Genomic DNA, 17,704 nt, shown 5'->3' on the forward strand with positions numbered 1-17,704 from the left:
TTTTCCCAACGAATTAGGAATTCCTCTTGGCCTTCAGGAAGTCTTCAAGGCTCTTACAGCAAGTGCCTGAATTAGAGTACACTGAGGATGCTCTCTTTTTACCTTCTCTGACTCGGTTATCCATTATTAATTGAGGAACAAGCGATCCTCAAGCTTTTTTGATGTAAGAACGAGAGCCATTTAATGCAAGAGTTTGTCGTCAAAAATCTCTCAGAATGGTAGAAGCAGTTTGTGTCTGACTGGGCAGCACTGGAAAAGTGGGATTTGTTGGCTGTGTAAGATTTGGGAAAACTGAAAACAAAGCAAATTTAGAAAAAAAGATCTAGAACAAGTCTCCGTGATCCTTTACATGCAGTTATCAGAGAGCTCTGCTCCACGCGGTGTGGCAGACGTGCGCTCAGTGCACTGACCAGCCCACACAGCTACACTGCTGTCACTGAAGCTAGAGAGCACCCAACTGGTTTCCATAAGGCAAGAATCTTCTCCTTTGGCGTCTCCTGGGCACAGACACTCAGCAGTCTGCCCTGAGGGACCCACAGCCCGCAGGGCACAGCTCAAAGCCTCAGTGCTGCCAAGTGAGCGTCCTGTGCTGCTCTGCTACCGCAGCAAAGATGTGTTTCTAGAGCACCTGCCTTGGTCTCATCCTGCAAGAAAGAAGTGCTTGCCACAACTGAAAGAAGCACAGCGTGGACAGACATCCCTGAAGGCATCCTCCTGGGGGCTACAGGAAGGCACCTCAGCTGGGAGCGGTGGGAAGGGAAGGGAAAAGCCTACAAAGAAATGGAAGTTTTTACAGACGTTGGAGATCAACTACAAAGAAGCAGCTTTCTTTTTCTGATAATTTGTTTACAGCGTGCAGTCATAAGCCCAGTAGTGGCACTGATCTCTTTGAAATTCTTTGAAATTTCTGGCAATTATTTCTGAATCAACAGGAAAAACTGACTACTGACACCAGGAAGGATGACAAAGTGAGAAAACATTTTCAATAAAAATCTAAATTAAGAAGCTCGACTGACTATTCAAAAATAAAACAAATCTTCATTTTGAAGTATTAGAATCTCCAGTTTGGAAATGATGCAAAAAGCCTTATCTTTGCAGGGGAAAATGACCCATATCCTTAGCACTCAGTGTCTGCCCACAGGTAATCCAAATATTTATCTATTTTGCTACAGTAGCATCTGAGAAGCAAAGCTTTATTTTCATAATTAAAATGACCAGAAATGCTTAAAGCAAGATAACAGCTCTTTGATCCAAAAAGCTGAATTACTCCTGTTGGGGACAAGTAGCTTCTCCCTTTATTTAAAGAGGAGTATAAGATTGACACAGAAAGGTAAAATTTTGTCATTCCGAACATAAACCTCTAGGATGTAAGCATAAGAAACATGGGAGGCAGAAAAATTCAATAGGTAACAGATAAACTGTATCTAAACATGAAGATACAAAAGAGTTCAGTACACACATCTCAATGGCAAAACAAAAATCCGTTCCTCTTCTTACACCACCACCACTCCTTGTGGGGAATTCAGTTTCAGATGAGAACTCAAACCTGCCACAGTGACACGATGCAGGAAAGAAAACACTACCCTGAGGAGCAGTACGAAAATACAGAAGGATATATTGGCCTCCGTGGTAAATGCACAGCAGCATAAGAGAGCATCAAGTAGCTGAAGAAGCTCCTTCCGAACTCCATTACAGCAAGAAGGAGCAGATGATAAGAAGATGGAACAGTTTTCTCAACGAGGGCTGTGAAGGTTTGAACATTCCTGTCTCTGGAAATAAAGAATGAATATGCAGTGCTTGTTTAAAGTACACGGCTGGAAATACTTGAACCAAACCCAAAAGACAAGAACAAGGAACTGATCTACTAACGAGAAAGACACCTTTGAGGAAGGACTGAAATTAGCAGTTGGTATTTTAAGCACTGAAGCACTTCCTCAGTACATCTTGACCAACAGGAAAAAACTGGTCAACCTCTACAAGCAAGTGAAAAGAATCAAGCATCCCTCCTTACAGCCTGAGCCTAACACTGTGCAGAAGGCATTGGTAAAGCTTCAGCCACGCTTCTTTCATGCAAGACATCTCCAGGCACAGCTTACAGTAACATCTCTCAGCATGACACCTTCATGTACTTCAAGAGACTGCACAATGATTCACATTCAATGTATTTATGGTACTGCATACCAGGCAAAATCCTATGCCCTGAACAAAGACACCTGCGATGCAAATAACAAGCCAGAGAATGCTTTATAGGGGTAAAAATCAGATCCCTTCTCTCCTTTCTGCTTTCCAGAGGTCTAACAGACTTAGAAGCTTGAGATAGCAGCTAAGGTTGTGAACATAGCAGCTCAAAATCCTAGAGTTCTATTAAATTATACTTGCCTGATCGTTATTGAGAGAGTGGGTAATAGCACTTTTGTCTAGATTAACGAATATCAGATACACATTTATTAACAAGTTAATGAATCCAATCAGCAACATTCCATTTTAGTACTTGTAAAGCTGTTCTGTAAATTGCAAGACAAATTTCAAAATGGAAAAACTAGAAGTCTGTCCCTGAAAGGTCATCGCAGCTAAAACCATCCTGCTCCTCCAAAAAAACCAAGTTGTTCACTGCAGCAACAGATCTACCTCCATCACAATACTTTCATGGAACAAAATCCCCCAGAATAGTGCCTGACAGAAAAGCCTTGAGCAAGCTGAGTTTCAGGCATGTACTGCCTTGCTGTGTTTTGTGAAGCAGAGAACAAACTATATTACCTACTACAGGAGTAGTAAAAAACTTTCATCCCATAGGACCGTTCCTGACGGCACAATCCTCTCATTATCAAAAGGACATCTGTGATAGATTTCCACACAGTGTGCTAGCAGGACTTCTTAAAAGAAGGCCTGGTTTGAAAAGAGATAAATGAGAATAACCTACAGCACTATGGAGACTAATCATCATTCCTCTGTCACTTCCAAAAAACAGCGAAGTTTTCGAACAAGGGCTGACAAAAATGACAACAGAGAGGCACTAAGCAGGGAAAGATTTCAGAACAAACAGGTCTATGCTACAAGCCGAAGACATTTCTCCTCCTCATCCTATCATCTGTACAGTGGCAACTACCTGAAAATGCTATTAAGGACATGAAATACACAAACGAGAGCCAATTGTGGTGTTTAACAGTAAATTTTAGACTCATGCTTTCCTGTACAGACAGACATATATAAAGCCCAGGCTGATTTCCTTCTTCTTTCCTGTTAAGAAATTAAAGCCCAGCTAGACTTCTCATTATAACAAGAGGCAGGGCTTGGTAATGCAGTAGTAATTCAAAGACACTATAGCAGTCATAAAGCAATTAGTGAAAGCAGCAGGACCCAATATACCCATGTATGTAGAAACGTGGCACACCTATGGCAAGAGTGCAGCTGAAACACCTGTGCTCGATTCTGCTGAGAAAGATGAGGTTTGGCTGCAGAAGAAACACACAGATGACCCCACCGAAAAGCAAAAGCACTCCTGGCATTCCAAAGGCAGCTGAACGCTGGGCAGTGCACGGCTCCAGGGCAGCTACAGGCCCCAGCGCTGCCTCAGAAGAGCTGAGCTCAAAGCAGCTTGGAGGAGGAACCAAAGCCAGGCAGCACCAGCAGGAATCTGGGGGAGGGGGGACTGACTGTGATGTGACTGAGGAAAGTGTAAGCTCCCCTTTCTTACTTCTTCCTTCACCTACAACTTTGGCACACGTGCTTTCTCTGTTCCTAAAATTTGTCCCCAGCTTCAAAGAGGAATGAGACTTGGCATCAGACTTACAGCAATTACCAAGCACCACTCCATCCATGATGCACATGGAGCACTTTCCCCTTCCTCCTGACAGGAGGAGAAGGAGCTAGGGCCGTCCTTTCAGCTCGGTGCTGTGCCTATATTTTGGATCATCGTCCACAGACCCGCCTCCAAGTAAACAGCTATCTAAGATGCACTTATCACGACACGGTGGAGGACAGAAAACACATTAACACCTTAAAAATATCCGGTAACATTCAGTGGCCAGAATTCTGAGGCTGAGTGTGCGCGGAGGCCTTTAAAGGCAGCAGCCACGCTGCTTTGGGCTGGGGCTTATCTCTGCTCACATGTGCACGCAGCACAACCGGCTGTGGAATTATCCTGGTCATCACAATCATATGTTTAGAAAAGAGCAAGATTCAATTGTTCTTGTCCTCACTGTGGTGGAAAGTGACATAACCAATGAAAACAAAACCAGTCTCTGCTCTGTTTTCTTAATTTTTTTTCCCAGCAACGAGGAGGACTGTAGTTTCTTGTACTTGGTGCTTCCGATCCAAAGCTGAATGGCACTCAGATACTTAACTGTCTCGTCACAACACTGATGGAAGGCCTCCAGAGCCAGAGCTCAGCAAACAGTGTAAACTACCACAAAGCGACAGCCACCTTTTCTCTCTGCTCCTTCCTCCTCATCTTACTCCTCCCCTCGTGCCACCAAAGGCACTGTGCAGCCCCGGCTCTTGGCTGAAGCAGGTCCCTCAGCAGCACTCGGATGAAAACCTCTTCTGTGTGGGATCAGCTCAAAGTCTTTGTGAAACTTCTATACCTCTGACATTGAGAAGTGTTCTTAATTGAATGAGTAAATGTCCTCCTTTCAGTGTTTGCAAATAAATCTCCACAGTATTCTTTGCAGTTTTTCATTGAATAAAATCTTGCTGCAGTTTAACCCCAAGATAGCTAACACGTTCTTGGCTTTTTTAGAGGAGCTGGACTGGCTGTTAGCAGACACTAAATACCTGAAGGAAACAGACCTTTAGTTCCATTCACCTCAAGTGTTTAAGATTTCTCTGTTAGAAACAGAATTAATTAGCAGTTTGTGTCTGTCTGTGGATTTAGAGTGTAACAGGGTTCGTGGGTTTTTTGTTAAGATCTGTGTCGCTACAGGATTTGGTCGCTGCTGTATCTTTGAACAAAACTGATCTTTAAGCACCTTGATTTTAGAAATATATGCCCAGATTATTTTTGAATAACTGCTACAAAAATAACAAATTCGTTCAAGATAATTAATAAAAACATATTTTTCTTCAATGCGATTACTGCAGTTCCACTGTGCACAGTTAAATCCACAGGTTCTCTCTGAAGAAGTCTGGCGAAACATGACAGGTGAGCAGTGCTGTAAAGTTTTTCCAACAAGTCTACAATCACTTTAATTTCTCATCAAGATTCCCGTGCCATGCAAATGTGGTAAACGTTATCATATAAATACTTAATGCATATGAACTTGTAGAGAGAAAAAAGACTAAAGCAGCTATCAGAATCCTCATCTTACACACACACATTTTTCCTCAGGTAACTTAAGGCCAAACAGGAAATTGGAACATGACTCTGTAATGGATGTGGGGATCAAATTATGAAAAACAAACAACCAGCCCTCATCCAGTGATGAAATTTATCATTTTCCCCCTTTTTCCTCATTGCACAGATGTTCAGTAATCTATAGCGGTTACTGACAAGAATTCCAGATGCAAACCAGCACTAAGACTAACCTCACAAATGAGAACTTTGCCCTTAAATGCTGACCTTATTTTTAATGAAGACCAATGACAGAGTCTTTAGATTGAAGTCTAAAACATGGGAGTAGCTAGAGAAGAAAAAGATAAAAAGGTCGTGCCTCATTTTTACGTGCTGACAGTTAGAAAAAGAAGTAACCTATCAGTGCTATAAATGTGCTGTCCTAATATTTCACGTTCTCATGCATTTGGGCATTTTATAATACGTTACACTAGAGAGCTATGTCAGAATGGAGTTCAAATACTAAGCTTCCTCATCAGGCCTCTGAAAAGAAAACACAACCTTTCTTCCTCCCTATAGCCTGAGAACTCCCATGGCCCCAAACAATCTCCATTCCTTTTTTTTTTTAATCCTCACCAGAATTCATAGCTGTCAGCATTTGGACTCAAACAGGTAGGAATACCTCTAAGGACAGAGTGCATGCCAGGAGCTGAGGGCTGTTCTGAGTAATAGCAGAATAGGAAAATCAATAACATCGCCTATAGATAAACTGTATGTGAAATACAGCAACTACTGACATAGCACACTTCATTACTTAAATCACCTCGTTTGTTAGATTATATTTTCTACGTTTTCACAAAACTTCTCCACAAGCCTTTTACAACCAAAACTTTGCCAGCACTGTTCATGTTGGCCAGAACGTTACAAACCTTAACAAAGCAACAGAATAAATGAGAATGCTTACCAGCAGCAACTACAGCTGGAGGAGGCGAACCTGCCTCACCACCACTTGTTTGGCTCATGGATGCTACAGATGTTTCTCTGGAAGGTGGTAACTGCAGCTCCTTTGGGAGAAGATCATAGACAGATTCTGTTGGACAGAGAAAAGGAAAAAGTTTTAATAAAAAATGTATTCCTGATCAGTAAGAGAGAAGATAATGTATTTGTGTAAGAGATATGAACAATGACTCGACATTTTCAGAACCTCCCTAAGAAGTTACATTAAGTACATAGAGATCTCAGCGTCGCAGAATGAAGTTACTTTGGAAAACAAACCAACCATGGGAACACGAAGACACACATTCTCAAGTCCAAGACAAAAAGATAAAAATTTGTTCCAACAAAGAAATAATTCATCAACTTCCACTGAAGCTGTTCTGGTTTAGAATGAAAGAGATGACAGCATATATCAAGAAATTCACGAGCATTGAAGGCAAACACGCACTCAGTGCAAACTGTGCAAATGACTTTCAAAGAAAGAGACTAATTCAGTATCACCATCTCCAGAATATCCTGCAAGGTCTTCCCATGTAATAAGTGTCAGTTCCTGTTATCTAAGATCCCTTACTTCCATTTATTTTCAGCATTTTTCTTGCCTCAGACTTCTCAGTAAACTGCTGCAGATACTGCAAAGAAAGCAAGCTCTACCAAGAACGCTGGTGGTGACCCTGCATCGCACCCAGCACCCCGACCTGTGCAGGAGCACCACCTCAACACCACTGCATGTACACCTTTCCAGGAGGACACAACGCGCTCAGCGTGGACATGGATGGATGTCTTTACATTCCCTGGCTTGCAAAGGGAGCACGCGTGGCCCTGGGGCTCTGTGCTCCTGTTTCCCAGCCTGTCTGAGTGGGGCAGACTGGTGAAGCCCAGGCAGGACAGCCAGGAGTCGGTTACTGCTGCAAGCTGTCGCTGGCACTCAGCTTCTGAACATAAGGCACTAAAACTTATCAGGAAGGTTCATTACACCTTCAAATCAGCTTGCATACAGGAAGGAGTTAGCAGCGCACTTACAACTGATGTCAGGGCTTTTCACCCTCTGTTCTCCTTCTTGACCTGCAAGGTCAGTCCTGATGCACAGAAGCGAAGTTCCAGCAGAGGACAGACATGCCTTCACACCTTTTAAAACCCAGCTGGCGTAACTCAAGCTCCCAAGGCTACCTCGAGCTCTGCAGGCACAAAAAGGCAGCCAGCAGTGCATATTTGTAGGAGGTGGTTGGTTGTCATGCCACATTCTGAGAAAGCTTCCGTGAACCACAAATCCCAAGCAGTTTTCAAAGAAAACGTTTACTTATTTCCATGTTGAACACCTCCTATAAGCTTGGCCAGTGCAATAGCTGTCAATATGACAAAAACATCTCCAAATAAAATGTGGCATTTGGAAGCCATGAGATGCGCGTGGGTCCATTTCCTGCTGAACCACAGACTGTCTTCAGGATGAGGATCTCGACCCAAAGGCAGAGATTGCTGCCACAGCAACAGAGGCCCCGCAGCAGCGGCTGCCCCCGGTGCACAGCAGCCCCCAGCAGGGGAGCAGCAGCAGCCCCACAGCCGGGTATATTTTTATCTGCATGTAGAATACATGCATACATTTTCACTTCTCACTGTTTCCTCCCAAGACATCCTCCTTGAGAGGACCGCTCATCGTTATGAGTCCAACATGACTCATAAGATATTGGTGTTAGTTACAAAGCCTCGTTCCAGCTAAGTAATTAGGTGGGATCGAGCTTTCATCTTATTTAAAATATGTATTTTTAATTCTCAGAAGTGACAAAGGCATGTCAAATCCGCTGCTCTAAAGGGATGCTCAGAGCCAAAAGCCCCAAAGCAGTTTCTCACGGAACAGATAATTTTAGCACAAATATGACCCACAACAAGCACAAATACCATCTTTGTGAATAATTCTAACAATATGATAGAGAGCGCGGGGAGGAAAAGCAGGCATTCAAACTGAAGCACATTCCCGAAGATCACAAGACCATTAAGAACAAACCTTTAATTTCATGCTTCATTGCTAAAAGACCAAGCCACTCAAAACGGCCTCACCCACAGCAGCCGACTGCTATCCCCACACCTGAACCCTGCGCCAACAAGTCCAACGTCACATCTAAGCTAAGGGGAACCTCCTGGCTTTTCCTCAGCACAGCTACAGCTTTGTGAGCTAACGCACATCTCTCAGGAGCTGCATTATTGAGAACCACCCTGCAGAACTTCCCTTGGGAATCTGAAAGGGTTTGGGTACCTTTAAGGAAACCTGCCACATCAAACCTGCTCCTGACACATCAGACTTCAAATGAAACTTTGTGTTTTCACCTAAACACAGGCCAGTGTTTATATATGCTGCACTATAAATAGCATTAAAGCAGAAACTGACAAATGCCAGAAAGATTAGCCTTACTGCAAGGAAACCGATTCTTCCCGGGGGGATGCAGCTTCTCCCCATGCTCTGCCATACTTAAACAGCTCAGGCTCCTTTCTTACTGATCAGCTCGTTGCTGCTGCTGTTTGGTTTTCCTTTGGTTGTTTCTTTGGTAGTGGAGTGGGGGTTTTTATTTGTTTTTTTAACACACACACGCTCCTTCTGCCAGAATTTTGCACTTATTCACACGGAAAACATCAACAAGAACAAGCAGTTATCTAAATGTAGCATTGCATTTGAAAGCAAAAATAATTTTTAAAAAATTAACATGAAAAATACGTAAACAGAATTGCTGTTTTCAGCAGGCACTGTGCTGAATGAAGGAGTCAGGCTGCAGTCAGCTGGCAGCCCCAGTGCCTCCTCATTTACTGCTGGTTTTAAATCCCCTTGGAGAACGCACCCATTGATCTCGAGTTTCTGTTCTTCCCTACCAGCAGCTCCATGTACACCCAGCATTTTCCCTGAATACGTTTTTTTTAATGCCAGATAGGAAAAGAGGAACCTGCATTTCAGGACTGTTCTTGCTGTGAAGCAAAAACAAGACGGACACACCAGCCCAGCTCAGCAGCAGCCCTGAGCCACTCACATCCATCCCCACACAGCCACGCTGCCAGCTATCCCACCCCACCCCTCAGAATATCTCCCAGGACCCACCAGGTGAGCCCACAAATTCTAGTACTGAAATCAAGGACACACAGGGACAGGCAGATTTACACCAAGTACTTTAAGCGTCGAGTTTCTTCACCCGCCCTTTATCCAATTATCCCAGCACTGTAATCTCTCTGCAATCAGCTGCCCATAACTTTGATGTTGCTGCCAATAACATTGCCACCTCAGAAAACTGCACTTCACGTGGCCATCCTGCCAGAACAACAGCCCAGATCCCGAGTCCATAACCAACCCTGCAAAATTTCAGATCCTCTGCGAGCATACAGCTAGAGGTGGCCTAAGCCCCTCAGAACTGAACGTTCCTCTCCCGGCTTTGGATACGTCCCACAGAAAAATCACTGGTGTGCTCACCTCCCAGTGACACAAGACAATTCCCCTTTTGGGCAGGCCCCCATTGTCAGAAAATAAACGACTGCCAGGTAAAAGCTCTCTCATTAAATATGAGCCTAATGCTGACACGGGGACAGATGCTCCTGCTTCAAGTAAGTGGAAGGTGGGAAGAGGAAAGAAGCAGTTTCCTCAAAACAGTTCATGAAAGGAGCTGAAAACAATCGGCGCAGCTGTAGCCCAGCAAACCCAGCACACCCAGAGCCAGCACTGCCTCACATGCAGCAACTGCAAGCCTTCTCTGTAGCTACTCACGTGGAATGAGCCTTGAATGACTCCTCAGTTACATCCCCATAGAAGTTCCAGCTATACAGATGAAGAGTTGTGATCCCAGCAATTCAGCGCCTCGCTGGCTCTCACTGTGCCAGAACTGGTTCATGACGCTGCACGAGGACTCATCTCCTCCCCAGGCTCTGTGAGGTGGCTCGTTGGGTGCAGCTGAACCACCACAACTCCCAAAGCACAGCCAGGCCATCCCCAAAACCCTCAGCCCCATCCCAAAGTGACAGCAGTGCCCTGCGTGCAGAGCAGCCATGCAGGACAGCACGGGGCACAGCCGGTGCACTGGGGGCACACACAGCATTCCCACAGGCTTTTTGCCTTTAAGGGTATGTACTGGAAATCTCTTACCACTTCCTTGGCCTTCTGAGCAAAGACAGTCCTTGTGTTTAATAAGCTGCCTGCACCAAACGGCTATCCACTTCATCCCCACCAGTACAGTTCTCCTCAACATGGTTTAATACCCATGCAGATTTGGCTGCTTCTCCCGAAGCCACTTCCTTGCTGTAGCACATGACAGTCACACCAGAGATTAGACAAACCTTGGTGCTCTCTTCTAATCAGCTGGCAGCACGCTAGCAGAAATCTCTTCTAATGAGGTACTCCGAGCTGATCAAAAAACAAGCAAGCAAACAGGCAAAGAGATGTTTACATGGAACTAAATTAAAAAACAATTAGAAGTACACAAACATGCAAGTAGCTCCAGCTGTAGAGGCTGCAAGTGAGGAAAGTACAGTGGAGCACACATGCTCTGCAAATGAAGGACACTGGAGAGAAAGAGAAAAAAATTAAACCATCAAAAGCAGTGTCCGTGCCGCATACATCCCCAGGCAGCATAACGAATCAGGTTCAAAGTGCCCGTGCACATACAGATTTTGTGATGCTCATCAACTCATGCTGAAGTGTAGGGTTTGGAGCTAAACCTGTATTGCAAGGTCTCTGCTGTCACACCCCACTCCAAAGTCAGCTGCTGTTTAATGAAGCTCTGTGCGCAATTGAGGTCTTTCAGAAATGTTTGTAGAAGGCACTAAAACCAAAATCTACGCTATATCTGAAAAGTCAAAGCTTCTGATCCTTTCAGAAGAACCCACATGTTTTTGTTGGTTGTTTTTGGTTTGTTTATTTTTAACTTGAAGTCTGGTTCTACCCACAAATCCAGTCTATGACAAACAATATAGTTGCATACAATAAACCCAGTCACTAAACAACACCACAATAGCTCAGTTCACAAAGGGTTCTGAAAGGGAGGTGGGAGTGTTACGTCAGCTCTAAATACTCAACACACAAGCAAAGCCTTGCTTTGTAACAACATGTTAGCGTCAGGAGACCCTGGTGGATTTTTCTGTAACAAAAGCCTGGGTGTGGGAACACTTTCAAGCAAACTATTTCACATCAGGAAGAGCCTGCAGGAGCCGATCAGCTCCCTCCATACATACACCAGGGGAAACTAGGTCTTCCCACATACCCCACGTATGGTTTAATTGAACAAGTTCGGTTCTTACAGTACAGAATGATGTGCGCTGCTGCAGGGATCGTCTGCACCCAGCCCATCTGAGCTCAGGTCTGCAGGGAGGCAGCCTGAGGCTTTGTGCCCCTAAGTCAGCAAGGAGAAGCGCTACAGCCACGCTGAGTGCACACCTCCACACACGTACAAACGGCACAGGATTTGTGCACAACCAGCAGAAGGTGCAAGCCATCAAGCTGACAGGCTGGGGCAGGGAACTCCTTCACAGCCTTGATGCATACATCCCAAAGCACATTACGAGGCTGTCAGCACGGTTTCTCCTGTCTGCACAAGCAGAAACTGAGCCACAGGCAGGCAGCAGCTGATGAGGCTGCGCAGCCACCAGCACGCAGCGGGACACGGCTGTGTCCATGCAGGCCGGTGCTCAGTCTGCTGGGCAACACTACAGCAGTGCGTACACGACACCTCTGGGGGTGTCTCAGAATAACGTGATTAAACACAGGGCTCAGCTCAAACCAACGCTTAACCAGGTGACAAACACATCTGGGTTATGTCCTTCCCCGTGCACGTACTGTGAGGAACGCATCCTTCTGAAAGGAAGGCATGCCAGCTGTGCTCCAGGCACTCGCGCCGCTGCCTTCCTTCAGCTGCACCTCCAAGCAGACAGCAGTGAAAACAAGCGATAGAACTTGCTGCCTCCCTTGCGTTGCATCATCCACGCCACGAGCAGTGGCTCTGTGGATGGCAGCACAGCCAAACGCCGGGAGCGAGTCCTGCCACCAGAGCTCCCATTACTGCCAATACTGCAGAGCTGTACTGCCGCTACAGCAACAGTGGCAGGTTTTCAAAGAAACTGCAGTGTATACAGGGCCGTTTTACACAACCAAACATCAAATCTTCCTTCCAGTTCCCTCCGGCTTCAGACAAAAGCAGCGAACCCTAAATCAACACGACTTGTGAGCACACAGGGAAAGGCAGATGCCGTCGTCCTGCCCACAGCAGAAAACTTTGATTAAGAAGTTGATGTTGGTGAAAGTCCCCTGTGAGCAGCAGCAGAGGAGCTGCACTGTGCTGCTGACACGCGGCACAACGCACGGCACACGCTGCTGAGCGGGAGGAGCTGACGCACAGCCCCTCTGCTTTGCACAGCTCCGTCAGCAGCGTATGATGAACCAAGTCACTGAAGTTTTACCGCAACTCCTCTATCGCTGCCTCTCGTATTGAAAAATAAATACGTGAAATCCAAAAGGATTTTTCCTCCTTTTTTAAAGCTGCAAGCGTTGAGACCAAAAATGCTCGTATTAGAAGGGTAACTGTGCCAATAATTTCTACCTGAACAGAAGTCACTTACTGCAGCGTTCCACCAACCTTCAGAAAAGCTGTTAATCTCAGCATTCAGGGTTCTGCTCAGCAGGGTAGGGTTGAGAAATTAATCCTTTTAAAGTTGAATTTCAACAACTGACAAAGGCATGTGTTAGCTGAACTCTATTCATGGCACACGTCCAAATATCAAATAAAGCTTTCCTGGCTGTGTTTCAGTCATCCTCATTCACAGCTCAAAGAGTACTTTTATAAATGCAGACAGACAGTATAAATCCTGGGTCTTGTTTGCATCCAATTTTACAAATCTCAGAAAGACAACAACTTTATTTAGCGAGTGTCACTTCAAGAAACGGACCGGCACTGACTTACTAAAAAGTCTGTCCTGTGCCATTGTAAATTCCAGACTAAACTCCCAGAACTCAAAAGAAACAAATAGAACACAGCGGACAAAGCAGCACAGCTAAAGAATGACAGCAGCACAGAGGCACGGACCCAGGCGGGCACCGCTCAGCTCCACAGCCAACCAGCCCATCACCTCTGACTTTGCTACGTCTGAGGAGCAGCAGTGTTTGAGGAGGCACGTTGCTCTTAAACAACCCAAAATTGAGAAGAATGAAAAGAAAACAACCCAAAGCTGCCATATTTTAATTTTCCAGCATGCAGGAAACTGAACTAAGTTTGCCCTTTGGAAAGAGTCCAAATATGATAGGTATGAAAATTAAGGAATTCAAACAACCCTATTTTTCCAGGTGACAACAGTAAATAACAATGTTATAACAGCAGCAACACTTTGTGATTCCAAGCAAAACGGAATGGAAAGCATACTTGGTTTCCTCCCCACCTTCATTCTGCCACTAAAAAGCTTCAACTTCATTTCCCAAATGCCCACATATTGAATGTCCAAAGCACAAGTAATAGCAATATCTGCTTACCCACCACTTTACAACATTGATATTGTGCCAAAATCAAAATCCACCAGAAACAAAGGTAACCAGGTGCTCCGGCCGGATACATCAGTTCTGTAGGTGCAAAGCACCACAGACAGAAGTCCATCTGACACTCCACACACTCTCGTATCAGGACAGTTTCTCAGTCTTTTCAGGTTAGCACAATTTTTTCCAGTGGGCTTATTTTTGCCATCTCTTACATTTGCTGTAGAACAGCTGTAACAGCACCCACTGCTGTGCCAGCAGCAACAAAAAGACAGATGCACCTTTTCCTTTTGAGCCATACCACGGTATCTGACCTCAAAGAACGACAGCGTGCAAGAATTCAGACTTTAAATACATTGCAATCAGCTCTCAGATGCAGCATTTCATAGTGAAGACAGTCCTGGAGGCCACATTCATGAGACTTGGCCTGTTGCAGCGTTTCCTCCCACAGCACCATCCGGAGCCCACAGGCCATCAGCACGGCCCCTGGCTCACTTCAGTAAGCTGCTGACATTAAAGGGTGCTTTCATGCACCTTCCCCAAACTGAAGAGCACTTATGCTCCCTTACCATCACTTTGGTTCCTAACTACAATTCAAGTACTGTGTTTGATGATAAAGTGGGAAGCCAAGCCAAACATTCAACAGCAAAACGTGGATAAAAAGTTCTTTTCTGTATTGCGGAGCTAAAACCCCCAATGGAATCAGAGGAAGAGGAGCAGTGAAAGAATGAGTGGTGTAACTAGTCTGGAATTGCCAAGTGGTAGAAAACATAGGGATGGTAATGCCAAATCAAACTAAACAGAGATAGCTTTTCTCTGATAGCAGCAGACTACAAGGAAAGGTTTACAAGAAGCACTAAGCTTTGCACAGAATCCCCTCCAGGCTCTACGAGCAGCTGCAGACTGGCTCCCTTCCTTTGTGCTTTGCTGAGCAGGTGCATCCCTACAGATCCAACACCTCGACTCATTGATCCTTTTACCACCCAAAACATCCATCAGCCATTTCTGAAATTAAACAGCGTTCCAAAAAAAAAAAAAAAACAACCAAAAGAACCCAACCAAATAAATCTTGCTTTACATCACTGCCTGCTCATTGCACTGGGCGTCTCTAACTCTGAAGCCATGAAAACTAACTAAAACAGCAAGGCCTGTTTATCTGTGCTTTATCATCCATGAGCCCCTCCACTTGATTCCTTGGTTTTGCATGTGCAACACTTTGTATGTGCTAAAGCTCGATGAGGATCCATGGAAAGATAATTTAACAGCAGATAAGCCCGCTGGGGGTTAGAGTTCATGGGGGTAATCAGCTGGCGTGCAGATAACGATGTTTGATGGACACCCCAGCAAAAGCTTCCGGGGACTCAGACGTGCCTCACTGAGGGCCACCCGCTGGAAGGGAGCAGGGCATCACAGCCTCCCTGCTGCTATACTGAAGACCTCTCCAGCTCCATTAAATTGCCTTTCCCTACTGAACTTTTAAGGGAGGAGCCTCGTTCCCAGAGTTCCTTCAGCAGGTACTGGCATCCACTGCATCAGGCACCTGCTGCCACTTCCCAGGGCTTCAGCTTTCTTTCCTTTACATGTTAAAGCTTAATTCAGCAAACATAAAAGCCTGCAGATTCCCTGGCTCAGGGGTAGAAAGGTAATCTTCTGAAATGAATTCTTTTGCTATTGCATTAATGTATTGGAATACCTGCACAGCAAGCAGTACTTAATTTTACTCTAAACAATATAATCCCTTCCTTGCTGCCACACCTCTGAAAGCACCTTTTCTACTGAATTGGCAGCACGCAACTTAAACAAAGTGCTGAAGATTAAACTGAATCTTTTCAGGCCACAAAATAAGAAACCAAATGATTTCCCCATCAGATTGAGGAGCAGCTCCATCCCAGGTACAGCTCAGGTTTCAAGGTGAGGCAGAAGGCCCCATCTAGAATACAGATGCCCTAAAAGAAAAACAAAGCCAGACTTATACAAAGGAAATCTGCATGTAGGCAAAGGAAGGACACATGCTCACTCAAACATACTTACAGCCAAGAGCTGATGGAAGTTCTAGCGGTAGCAAACACAGAGAAGAGTTTAAAACTGCTGAATGGGGGCACCAAACCCCACAACACAGAGAAGTCAATTGCAAAGGAACACGCTTCTGCTGAACACGCGTAAGCGCTCTGCTGAGGGAGCAGCAGGGCTCCAGCTTCCAGTAGGGTCCGAACCTGTCAGATACCTTCAAGACAAGAGGCAATAGGATACAAAACCCACACATTTCCTACAACTTCTGGGAAAACAAACTGCTACGTTCAAGAGGCATAACTCACCCCAATAAGAAGAGCAGGTGCAAATTGACACTGGATGTGAACTGCTGATGTGAGAGCTCACAGAAGTCCCAAGAGCAACAAGAACACTTCAGAATTCACAGCCTGACATGCACGTGGGCCCTGAGGACAACCAAAGGGCTGAAGCAGCCCACACAAGCAAGGCTGAGGATGCTGGCCATGGCAGCCTGGGGTCAGGACAGCTCTGGGAGTCACTCCTGCCTGCCCCACTGCACACAGCATCTTGCACAGCCACCACCAGTGAATGGTGTATGAGCAGATCGTGTTCCTCTATGCACAAGGAAATACAAACTGCCATCGGTTCATGGAAACTACTGAACTCTGCAGCTTATTATTTTCCAATCACTCTGTAATGCTGCTATCAAAACTTACAGATTCTTCTGCTCAGCAAAGCCATAGAAAATACCAGGGCTCCAGACAATGCGACCGAAACAAGTGGTGTGTAAGTGGTTGTTTGTCTGAACTGGAGCGCAACTCCAACAAGCAAAAACTCTTTTTATTGTTGCCTATGAATCTTTCTTTCCTACATGCCTCATCTTGCCAAGCACTGGCATTGATTGCTATCTGTCTGCCTTCTGTTTGCCAAACAAACTTCACCACAACTCAGACCTGCCTTTATTAACAAACCTCTGCATTATTTGGTACATTGCACCAGTTTCATAAACTTTGCAAGGTGACCCCAAATCCTTTCCAATTATTTACAAAGCAACTGCAAAAGCTCTCCGGCTGCTGCTGGGACAGCTGGCAGATGGGACTGGGAGGGCAACTCCTCAGCACATGCACCCCAATGGGAAAGCATTCCCTTCACTGCTGCTACTCAGACCAAGAGCCACAGGGTGAATACAGAAAGTAACTAAGAATACCATACAGTGTAGCAGAGAATAACCATCACGTTCAGGAGCCCGACCCCACGGCCCTACGGGTCCCTTTCAACCTGGGATTTGATTCTGTGAACAGATGCTGATCGTTTACATTTCAAGCCCTGCTGAAGCGCCGCAGCTCCTTTGGATTTTACCACGTGTCCAGCAGTCTGCTATGATACAGTTCAAAGTTAGACCCACGAGTTCATTGCAGTCAGTCTTCAAATCAGCTGCTGTACTTACTGATGAGAAGGCCAAATCTTATCCAAAGAATATCCACCCTCATCAGTTTACTCTTAACATAAACACAGGGAAGATAACACACGTGATAAAGCACAGAGGGACGAGCACGTACCTTACTTCACCTGCACTTTGGCCACTCACCAATTCCTGCTAAGATTAGCAGCATATCTGAACTTCAGAATGAGGTCAGGCCACTATCTTTTGTGTGAAAGAAATTACTACTCCTTCAGAGTCTATTGGAGTCTATGAGCAATCAAAAATGTAAGAAAAACAAAGCAAAAACAAAGTTTCTCGAGCAAAACTTAGTACGAGGAATGCAAAGAGGCAAAACCTCGTGTCCACAAAGTACATAGTGGACTAAAAAAGCTAAAGATGAAGGCGAGAGGAAAGGAAAGCATTGAGAAAGACTTGCAGCATATCAGCAACCAGGAAAATCTGCACAGCGGATGCATGTAGTTTTCCAACTTCTGGATCCCGAGAAACCTGTGAGGCAGAACGCAGAGCGCAGCAGGGAGCAGGCAGG

The 17,704-nt window shown here is 45.2% G+C and overlaps 1 protein-coding gene across 6 annotated transcripts in view; it reads right to left on the reverse strand.

The window, feature by feature from the left end:
- NFAT5 (nuclear factor of activated T cells 5) overlaps positions 1-17,704 on the reverse strand; it is a 58,338-nt gene that overhangs the window by 36,446 nt on the left and 4,188 nt on the right. For 2 of the 6 annotated variants that reach the window (XM_052686510.1, XM_052686509.1), the window contains exon 1: positions 6,234-6,345. Coding sequence is in view for 3 of the 6 variants with exons in the window: in XM_052686507.1 (XP_052542467.1) it covers positions 6,234-6,359 (126 nt within the window). In the remaining 3 variants the exon portion in view is untranslated. Of the gene's footprint in view, positions 1-6,233; positions 6,360-10,376; positions 10,445-17,704 lie in introns of those variants that run through there. The other 4 variants (XM_052686504.1, XM_052686506.1, XM_052686507.1 and 1 more) reach the window with 4 other exon arrangements.

The sequence above is a fragment of the Tympanuchus pallidicinctus genome, unplaced genomic scaffold, assembly GCF_026119805.1.
Source record: "Tympanuchus pallidicinctus isolate F22 unplaced genomic scaffold, pur_lepc_1.0 scaffold22, whole genome shotgun sequence".
NCBI classification, from domain to species: domain Eukaryota; kingdom Metazoa; phylum Chordata; class Aves; order Galliformes; family Phasianidae; genus Tympanuchus; species Tympanuchus pallidicinctus.